General features: G+C 40.9%; 1 protein-coding gene across 2 annotated transcripts; it reads left to right on the top strand.

The window, feature by feature from the left end:
• The first annotated feature begins 146 nt into the window (after positions 1-146).
• On the top strand, positions 147-10,640 carry LOC140647946 (serpin B6-like). Of its 2 annotated transcripts, none has more exons than XM_072853179.1 (8): positions 147-337; positions 3,182-3,292; positions 3,729-3,906; positions 4,947-5,084; positions 6,182-6,299; positions 6,536-6,678; positions 8,298-8,465; positions 9,384-10,640. In XM_072853179.1, the coding sequence occupies exons 3-8, from the start codon at positions 3,739-3,741 to the stop codon at positions 9,786-9,788; spliced, it is 1,140 nt and encodes a 379-aa protein (XP_072709280.1). In that variant the 5' UTR covers positions 147-337; positions 3,182-3,292; positions 3,729-3,738; the 3' UTR covers positions 9,789-10,640. The 2 variants fall into 2 exon arrangements, with proteins under 2 accessions (XP_072709280.1, XP_072709282.1); XM_072853181.1 differs by lacking the exon at positions 147-337 and adding an exon at positions 2,145-2,168.
• Positions 10,641-10,737: the final 97 nt, after the last annotated feature.

Here is a 10,737-nt window from a genome sequence, read left to right on the forward strand (position 1 = left end):
AACAATAACAATAACCCCTCATGGACTGGTGGTGGTTTGTGTCAGCTCTGCCACGAGAGGGAGGTAGAGGTGGAAAATCACCGGCTGTGGCGAGGCGAGGCCCGCGGTGATATAAAGGGGGGAGTGCAGGCGGCTCTGAGGCGTCCCGGCAGTGGTGGGGGGCGGCCATTTTGTCTGGGGGGCTGCGGTGCATCCCCGCCGCGACAGCCAAATGGCCGTTGGCCTCCGCGGAGTGGAAGCGCCGCAGCCGCCGGCAAAAGCCTGGGGCGCGGCTGAGGTCCCGCCCTTTCCTTCGCTCGGCAACGCTTCCGGGGAAAGGAAAGGGCCCCGGAAGGAGGTGAGTGAGGCGGCGGCTCCGCTGTCCTGCAGATGTGGCTTTCTACGGGAAGCTTGCGCTTGTGTTTTTTTTAAAGAAGCGGAGGCTGCATGGCGTTGCTTTTATTATTTTTTTTTCCCCCTTTCGTGACGTGGTTTCTGCTTCTTGTTAGCTGGAGTCGCAGCGGTGTGTAGGGAATGCTTTTTATGTGTAGGAGTGACGGGAGCACCGCGGAAATGTTGAGTTTTAACGTGTTTCATGGTGCCAAGTCCAGTGCGGGGGCGGAGGAGGGTCTTTTTGCTCCTTTCCTGTTCCCCAGCCTACGCCCTGGTGAATGCCAAAATCTTGGCTTCTTGTGGCTGAGCGTAGTGGGACAGTGTCAGATCTTCGGGGCTCCTCCCAGCCCCTCTCCGCCTCTGCTGAGGCACATGGGGCCGAGAGCCGGCGGTGGTGGGCAGTCGCAGGGCTCTGTCTTCCCCCGTGTCCCACCACCTGCCCCTGGAGAGGTGCGAAGTGGGGAGCTGTTACCTGGAGCTGTTGCAGATCTTACCCTGCAAGCGTTTTAACATCACTCCCAACTCTCCAAATCCTAAATTCTGCGCCTTTCCCTCAAGAAAGCATGCTTTGGTTCAGGGGATGGGAAAAGGGACGGCGGTGCTGCAGATGCAGCTTCCTCTGTGGAGGTGGATGTCACCTGATGTTCATCACCCTGAGTTCCACCTCTGGTTGTACTTTAAACAGTCAGCTTGTGCCTCCTCTGAGGTGAGGTGGGGAGGTATCTGCATATACTAGGCACTAATCCATGTCGTAGTCTTGGTGGGATGTGTCTCTTGGGCCGCAGGCTGGAGGACAGCTGCACCCTGCTCTGGCCAGGTTCCCCCATGACAAAACTGGTAGTTGGGAGAGACATTGCAGTGTGTATCTGCTGTTTAATCCAGATACAGCCTTTCTGTCCCTAAAGACTGTCCTAAAGCATAGGTGTCCACTGCTGAGAATATATGTTTTAAATTCATAGTGGTAGGAATACATAGGGTCAGGGCATCCAGAAATGTCCACATGAGTGCCTCGCTACTGACCTGCAGAGCCCACGGGGAGACCAGAGTGAGGAATGAATTGCTGTGGGCAAACCCTCTGATCACTGAGGGTTTTGCAGCAAACAGTTTACAATTGACTGACAAATACGTTCTTGTATGTTTTTTGTTTCTTAAAGTGCAGTCATTTTGTATTGTCTCCAAAACTGCTCTGATGAGAAGGGTATCAGTAGTTACATTGCTATTCATGAGCTGTGAGGAAGGCACAGATAACTGTAGAGATACAACTCCTAGCCTTGTGTCCCAGCTGTTGAACTATTACTTACAATTTGGTTAAATGCACTGATTTTCAGGTAGGCAAATATTGTGAGTTGTGTCCTTTTGTCTGTAAATTCTTGTCTGTCATGGAAGCCCTACAAAAACTTTCTAGATAATACTGCTTTCTGCTGTCACTATTCCTGTGTGTTTTCACCTCCAGGTCAAAAAAACCTGTACTGGTTTTGGCTGGGATAGGGTTAATTTTCTTCCTAGTAGCTGGTATAGTGCTATGTTTTGGATTTAGTATGAGCATACTGTTGATAACACACTGATGTTTTAGTTGTTGCTAAGTAATGTTTACACTGGTCAAGGACTTTTCAGCTTCCAGTGCTCTGCCAAGTGCACAAGAAGCTGGGAGGGGGCACAGCCAAGATAATTGATCCAAGCTGGCCAAAGGGCTATTCCATACCATATGACATCATGCTCAGTATATAACTGCGGGGAGTTGGCCAGGGGGGTAGTGATCACTGCTCAGGGACTGGCTGGGCGTCTGTCGGCGAGTGGTGAGCAGTTGCATCACTTGGTTTTTCCTCTGGGTTTTGTTCCTCTCTCTCTTTTGTTGTTTTCCTTTTCATTACAATTTATTATGATATATATTTTTTCTCTTTCCCAGTTATTAAACTGTTCTTATCTCAATCCATGCGTTTTCTTACTTTTGCTCTTCCGATTCTCTCCCCTATCCCATTGGGGGGAGGGTGAGTGAGTGGCTGTGTGGTGCTTAGTTGCTGACTGAAGCTAAACCACAAAACCTTCTTGCTAGCAATCTGACAGGTATCAGGACAGCAGGAAAATTCCAATCTTCATTGTAACCAACATGAACTGAAAATACGAAGTGCCTCCTACTTATGCTTAAAGTACATGTAGTTAAATTACTTGTTTCAGACAGAATTGGAGGATTGTTTCCATCTGAGCTTGCCTTTTTTTTCTTTCAGTCATGGGAGAAGAGAAACAGGAGAAAAGTTACTACCGTTTATTGCAAAGTTACTAGGAAGGTGGAAAATCCACCTTTCTTAGGTGGGAAATCATTCATGCAGAAACTTGTTCTTTCCACCAATTTGTCTGAGATAATGAATTAGTAACATGAATTAGGTGTTGGTTTTGTATTTTGTAACAACATATGAACACTAAGCACTGCCTTAAGGGAAAAACAAAACACAAAAACCTTTACTACCAGCTGATATCTTATGATGTCTGGTGATATTTACCTATAATTAAGTCAGCATTTTAGTATTTATTGCTCCTTTTATAGGTGCGTGGTTTAATCTCAGGTTAGTTAACTACCTACACAGCTGATGTATGTAGAGTATGACAGGCATCAAGTTACACATGTTGAAGTATAAACAGGGTACTGTAAAGTTATCTGTAAGCGGGGTTTTTTATTGTGCGTGTTTCCGTGTTGTAGGCAATAAAATGGAACTGAAATGGACTGTGATCTTTCTTTGTACTACAGCTGGAAATTACAGTAATCTGCCATACTACCAAATAACTTTTTTTCTTTTCTTTGTAAATCTTGTAGGTCAAGTCATTCTGCTGACTTTTACCAGACTGGCTGTTAGGTTTAAAACGCAGTGTGCACACTTAAAAGTTAAGCTGAAAGTAATACTGAAGAGATATAGATTTAGAGAAGGTAAGAGTTTATAATTCTGCCATTCTCATTGCTCTGGTTTTCCTATGAAGGCAAATAATTGTCTTTGTGAAGTCAAAAGAGACTTGTTTTAATAAATCCTAAACAAAACACTGTTGTATGTGATAATCTCAAAAGATGTAATATTATTTATCCAGTGAAGAGTGTAGCGATGCCAGTGGGAATCGTTGTCTCTGTTACAGGTATGGGACTGAAATGGAAAAGCAAACAATAAATCTGTAAAATAACTCAAGTGCCTAGTATGGGATTTAAGGTGCTTGTTCCACCAAATCAGTGTTTCAGTGAGTTGATAATTTTCCAGCCTAATTGTGACACTTGCTGCATAGTTCATACTGGGAAATGTAAAGAACAGAAATAACTTATCAGTTTGTATTTCAAACAAATTTGAGCTGTTCTTGTTTTGTGTTTTATCTCCCAGGCTCTGAACCATGGATCGCCTCTGTGCAGCAAATACCACTTTTGCACTCGACCTCTTAAGAAAGCTGTGTGAAAACAAAAGCAGGCAGAATCTATTCTTTTCTCCTTTTAGTATTTCTTCCGCTTTGTCTATGATTTTGCTGGGTTCAAAAGGTAACACCGAAGCCCAAATAGCAAAGGTGTGTCTGAATAAACGTAGTGTATTGAATTTAGGACCATATGAACAACAAATCTGTCATTATGTCTGTGACCTGCGCTTATGCTAAACTATTATTGTCGTTCTGGTCTCGGAGAGCCAGAGGTTTTCCTTTGGTATTTATGTAAGCAGTACCTGTTTTTATAGCGGGGGGGCTTCCTTCAGTATGAAACTAAGAGGTTCCGGGTTTTTATTGTGTGGGGTTTTTTGTGGTTTTGTTTTTTTGAGACAGAGATCTTCCTTCAATATGTCATTAAGATGTACCTAGGATTTTTTTTGTAGGTTTGATGAATCTCTAGCTACATAAAATATTTTATTCTATCTTCTTTGGGCTTAATATCAGACTATACATGTTTTGAAAATGTAGCCACACACATGAAAAAAAAAAATTACAAATCCACCCTGTATGCATGTCAAAATGGTAGCTGCACCTTGGTTTAATTTTTTTAAACTTGCTCAGGTGGCAAATACCACTTGGCTTTTTTTTACACATTCAATTGACAGTATTAAATGCATAGTCAGTCATTTTTGTTATTATGTTTGTCTCTTTTTGCAAAGTGGAAGAGGAGTATAAACACATATTTTGTTTTCATTTAAATCTATAAAAGTTTCTCGAATTATATTATATTGTTGCCATACTTGGAGATATTGAAAATCTGTCTGGACATAGTCCTGGGCTACCAGCTGTAGATGGTCCTGCTTGAGCAGGGGGGTTGTGCCAGATGACCTCCAGAGGTCCGTTCCAACCTCAACCATTCTGTGATTCTCTAATGCTTGGCTTGAGTGAAGGAAACTGAATACTGCTGACTCTTCTGCACCCTAATTTATTACTTGTACAACATCTGGTGGGGTGCATCATATGTGACTTGCATGATAAGCTCCAGATGGCAGGTGTGATGAAAAATCTTTTGGCTTCAAGTCACAGTTTTTAAACCCAAAAGTCTTTTAAAAAAAAAATTTGTGCTGAAGCAAGTGTGTTTAGAGAAGGCATGGACTCTGCTGAGGATGTTTGTCTTTCTACAGGTGCTTTCTCTGAACAAAGCTGAGGATGTTCACAATAGGTATCAATCACTTCTCTCTGAAATTAATGATCCAAACACCAAATATATACTGAGAACTGCTAACCGACTTTATGGAGAAAAGACATTTGAGTTTCTTTCAGTAAGTAACTGTTAAATTTGTGGCATTTTTAGTATAATGTACTTGCCACCTGTTTCCTTTGGAGGTCAAAGGCAGGCTTTGGATTTTACTCTCTAAACTTTCTAGGCTGTGACCTACCAATGTGATAGGTTGTGCCAAAACCCAGTATCTGAACTTGGTCGAGAAGTTCCTTTTAGATAGCCTGTGATCTGAACGTACAACTGGTGTGAAGCACTATAAAATCTATCAGACTCTGAATCTTCAGGGTTCCATGATCCATTCATATTTTTGGCTGTGGGACAGATGGCTCACGTATCTCTTTTGCCTTGATTGTGTGTAAATATGATAAAAAAGAATTGTTATTGCTCTTCAGCATGGACAGTATTTTGTAGTTTTTTCCTCTGTTACGCAAGTCATCCAGAGAGCATACTGAGAGGTGTATGTGACTTAAAATTTTCCTTAACAGAAGATCTAAATGAAGATAATAGGTATTGTGTTACACGTGTTCCTTTAGATGCTTCCCTAGAAGCAAGAAGATGTAAGACGCTGTTTGTTTTCTTTTTTCCCTTCCCCTGGGAGTGATTTACAGTGATTCTTTTTTATGAAAAATGCTAGTGTTTCATTTGTCTAGTAGATAAAAATTACATGGGTGGTACTCTAAAACTTTGCATCGGTGCAATAAAGATCAAACAATATTAAATCAGAGAGAAGATATGTTTTCTTCCTCTCTAAGAAAAATTGGTTTCCCCTCTGAGCTAAAAGTTTTCTATTATTCTGGGAGGTTTAATAATGAAATTTATGTAGGGAGAAGCTTACAAAATTATATTTTCTCTCACTGAAGCAAAAAAGCCCAAAACTAGCCATGTCATTTCTCAATTTAGTTATGTAGAACTCTCTAGCATAGTAAACAAGCCATTTGACTTAACATACAGTGGGCAATTCCTAGTTCAAATAGGTGGTATAAAACCTAATAGGAATGTGTCAGACAAAACTTCAATGGTTCTATATGAAGGTGGGGTAGGAAAGCGGGCAGATGTTCTTGGTGTATTTAAGAATCGTCTGTGGCTGAATGAGAGTAAAATATATTGCTGAAAAGCTGTTCTGAATGTCTGTGTTAGTCATTTATAGAGTCAAGTCAGAAATTCTACCATGCTGGACTAGAACAGACTGACTTCATGCATGCTTGGGAGGATTCCAGAAAACAAATAAATGGCTGGGTAGAGGAAAGGACTGAAGGTGAGTGTTTTGCGGAATGCCCTGTTGTATTTAATGGCAGCCAGGGCTTGGGTAAACAGCTATTTCAAGATATAAGATTGTGAATTAAAAAAACCCCCAAACATTGAGCTCTTGCTCTGTTTGGTACATAATTCTCTTCTTTCCTGTGTATTAATTACAGAGTAGGTACTATATTAGATAATAATTAGATACATGTCAAACTGTTAAAAATTGGTTTTTTTCTATGTATCATAAAGGTAAAATTCAGAACCTGTTGGCGGAGGGGATCCTTGATTCACTGACCAGACTTGTATTGGTGAATGCCATCTATTTCAAAGGCAACTGGGAAAAGCAGTTCAACAAAGAGAGAACAGCAGAAATGCCATTTCAAATTAACAAGGTATGATGTGCTAACGTGCTCACAATACACTGTTACTCTGAAATGAATACGTTTAACTCTGAAGAAAAAAAAAAATCATTCAAGCAGGGTTACCTTGGGCAGGCTGTATGAAATTCCTTATACCCCCTCCCTTTAGTATGAACACTGTTTAGTTTCCATTAAGTTTCACATAATTACTAGAAACTTTAATATAACAATTAAGTATTTCTTTCATTCTGTCTTTTCTTTTATCCTTTACCCTTCTTGTTTGTTTGAGAGAGGTAGTCCTCCACATAGTTACAGATCTTAAAACAGAACTGAGGAGAAAAAAATAGTTGAGTGAAGGTGTCAGGCTATTTGAGAGTTGTGAACAATTTCATAGAAGTCAGTGAACTTGATTATTTTAGCATAAAACTGGTGTGGATAAGAAAATAGATGTTCCTTTAGGTTGTAGGCAGAAAAGAGCACTTCTACATGTGCAGAAGCTTCTGAATGTAAGTCTTCAGTCAATTATTATTTTAAGATCTGAGTCTTTGGGATCCAGGTAACTATTGGAGAAAGTTGTAAGGTTGGGGAATGCTGCCTTGGCTCACCCAAGGAGCTTACTTTTAGATATGCAAACAACTGCACATCTCTTTCCTTGTAAAACTAAATGGCTTAACTTTGTATTTTCATTCTACTACTGACTAGCCACTGATGAGCTGCAGAAGTCTGTGAGTAGGCTCAAATGAGCAATTGGAAACCCCAGGTGTAACCTGAAGTTTTAAGCTAGTTATTTTACAATCTGTCCAGTAGCAAAGATTTACTTTAACATCCCAGGAGCCTTTCCAGCATCCTGTGACATTATTTCTGTGACTCTTGCACTGCTTATGACTCACTGGATAATTTTCACATGCTGTGTGGCCTTTTCTTCACTTATCCATCTTTTTCATGTGTCATTGCTGCTGCAAAATAATTACTGCCATATGCTCTGTGGGCATTGTTTCAATGGGCTTTATTTTAAAAACAAAAAACTACTTGCATTCTTATCTCATGAAGGTATGGGAGAAAGCAGTGAAACTTAACTGAAAAGGAGGAAATGATGTAAACAATAGTAGCTGATGCTCCATGTGAAAATGGAAGGAGATAGATAGTGAAATTGAGAAGAAAAATCTTTCCTGTCCCTACTATCCATATGACTTTTAAGAATTCAAAATAATGCTCTCGCTTCCTTAGCATTTTTAGTATCATTTTAAATTTTTTAATTCCTCTTTGTTGTAGCACTTGGAGCCACATGGACTAAAAATACCTACATTGAAATTATTTTGTATTCATTTAAAGCAAGGAACACAGGCCCTGCTCCTTACCAGCTCTGTTTAGTGCTTGTCACTAGTTCTTAAGTGGGCAAATGTATGTGTTCTTGCCTCTTTGCCTTAAAGGAAGCTTCACAGACATTTCCACATCAGTAATTAAAAATTAAATCTCAGGGATCCTTACTTCTTGTCTCTTGCTTTACAGAAGACAGTGGTGGGGCTGTACTCTGTGGTGTGTTTAGTTCTCTTTAGTCAAATTCTAAAAAGCCCTGAGTAACTGGATGCCTGCTTTGTATTTTGAGACCAGCATACTACCCAAGTACTAACTGTTGGCACCTCTATTTTTAGAAAGAGACCAAACCTGTGCAGATGATGTTCAAGAAGGATAAATTTAACATGACCTATATTGGGGACTTCCAGACCAAAATCCTTGAGCTCCCTTATGTTGGTAATGAACTCAGCATGATCATCCTGCTCCCTGATTCAATTCAGGATGGATCCACTGGCTTGGAGAGCGTAAGTTGTTGAGCTAAATGCAAAGACAGGCTGTATCCTTACAGGGAAGAGAGGCTGATATTGCATATAGACCTGCAGTTCAGTTCCAAAGCTATTATGTCATTGGTGCTCAACACCAGCTGAAATGTCCCATGCTTCACTGCCCCCAAAGTGATTGGCATGCCTTGGATCACTACTGGTCAAGCTGTGTGCGGCCCCCTTAGCCAGAGGCTCTGGAAGAAGACCTGACCCTCCTCAGGAGCAGAGGTTAGCTGTGATTATGGTGAGGGCGTAGTATGGTGAGCGTCGTATATAGCACGAAGGGATTTGGGGGAGCTCTTAGAAGTCCTGTAGTTTGTCCCATAGATCTTCCCTTCTGAACATCTGGCAGATTGTCTCTGGCCTGCCACCTGGAAACAGGCTCACAGGAAAGTGTAGGATCACTTCTGTTGTGGAGATATGATACAAGTTTTGGCTAGTTTATACTCTGGAGAAAAAATTTATTAATAAGGCTTTCTAACACTCACTGCAAAGGGCATTGTGAGCAGACTTTTTCATCAGCCTGTCAACCTGAAGGAGGATCCTGTGGTTAAGAGACAGAAGAACTGGCTTCAGTTCCTTTGGGACCTTGTCATCAGCTCTTCTGTGCCTTTGCTTCCCATATGTAAAAATGTAAAAAACCCCAATCTAACATGTTTTATAGAAGTAAACTTTATGTGGAAGGGACTTATCCTTATTGTAGCTACCAAAAAGCATATGGGATTGATCTCAGCTGGAGCCATAGTCTCTAGTGAAAAGTATAACCTGCACTGTTGACTTGAGACCCTGGAAAAAAGATGCATATTATGCACTATGTAAACAAACACAGTAAGCACCACTTTTGGCTGTGTAAAACTGACTCTTTTATTTTAATTATGTAACTTTTTGGTATTTCTTTAGCTGGAAAGAGAACTTACGTATGAGAAGCTGATAGATTGGATCAATCCTGAAATGATGGACTGTACAGAGGTGAGAGTGTCTTTACCCAGATTTAAACTGGAAGAAGATTATGATCTGAAGCCCGTTCTGAGCAGCATGGGAATGCCTGATGCATTTGACTTGGGGAAGGCAGACTTCTCGGGAATGTCAGCTGGCAGCAAGCTGGTGCTCTCTGAAGTAGTTCACAAGTCCTTTGTGGAAGTCAACGAAGAAGGCACTGAAGCAGCAGCTGCCACAGCAGGAGTGATGACGCTGCGCTGTGCAATGATTGTTCCAGAATTCACTGCTGATCATCCCTTCCTCTTCTTCATCCGGCACAACAAAACTTCCAGTATTTTGTTCTGTGGCAGATTTTGCTCTCCCTAAAAAGGAGATAATCTTGGCAGAAGAGCTGCCGTTACACAGTAATGTTCTGGTTTTTTAGAGTAGGGCTACTCTTTTTGCACTAATCGCCTCTTTCAGCTGTGCCTGAATCCACTTCTGTGGTCTTCATCTCAGGCTTGAATATAGAATAACAGAGCCACTTAGACATACACAGCAGCTGCCATTTACAACAACTCTCTTGCCCTGTGCACCTGAGTGCAGAGGTCTCTAACTTCTTGCCAACACAAGAAACATCTCGCTCAGTGAACAGTTCATCTGTCCTTGTAGTCTGCATTGCACTTCACTTTTTGTGGCCACCAGGTAGCAAGTCAGGCAGGGGCACATCTTTAACTCCCTCCCCTCTTTTTCTTCCCATGCCCCTTCCTTTTTGTCTTTTTCTTCCAGACTCATCTATTTAATGTTTTGATACATTCCTTAGAGATGAAAGGAGTCTTTGGCAGCCTGTTGCAAGTGTTGCTAATCATCCTGAGTAGACAGGTTTTTTGGGATAATAACTGGACAAGCACTTAGGCAAGAATGGGACTAAAAGTATATTGTTGTACCAAATGTCCTTACGGGATATTCAGGGGGTGAGGATCATCGTTGTATCACCACAGGACACCTGGGTTTATTACCTGTCACCTAGTTTATTAGTCCTTTAACAAAGAATGTAATGAAAAAGCATACAGTGCAATATTTGAATGACAAAGCTTTACTTTTTTGCTATTGTTACATATTTTTCCTATTCAGAGTTTCTGAAACAGTTTAACTGTATAATACCAAAGACTGAAATAGCTTTCCTAATACAGTGATTTGTTTTGCTATTTCTGTTCCTGAAATAATAAAAGAACTGTAAGTGCTGTAGGACTCTTCCTTTTTTTTTCCCAACCATAAATTAAGAATTTTTTTATCTGTAGTATGAGGAAAACAATTATTTTTTGATAGCTACGTA

Source organism: Ciconia boyciana, chromosome 2 (assembly GCF_034638445.1).
Source record: "Ciconia boyciana chromosome 2, ASM3463844v1, whole genome shotgun sequence".
Taxonomy (NCBI): domain Eukaryota; kingdom Metazoa; phylum Chordata; class Aves; order Ciconiiformes; family Ciconiidae; genus Ciconia; species Ciconia boyciana.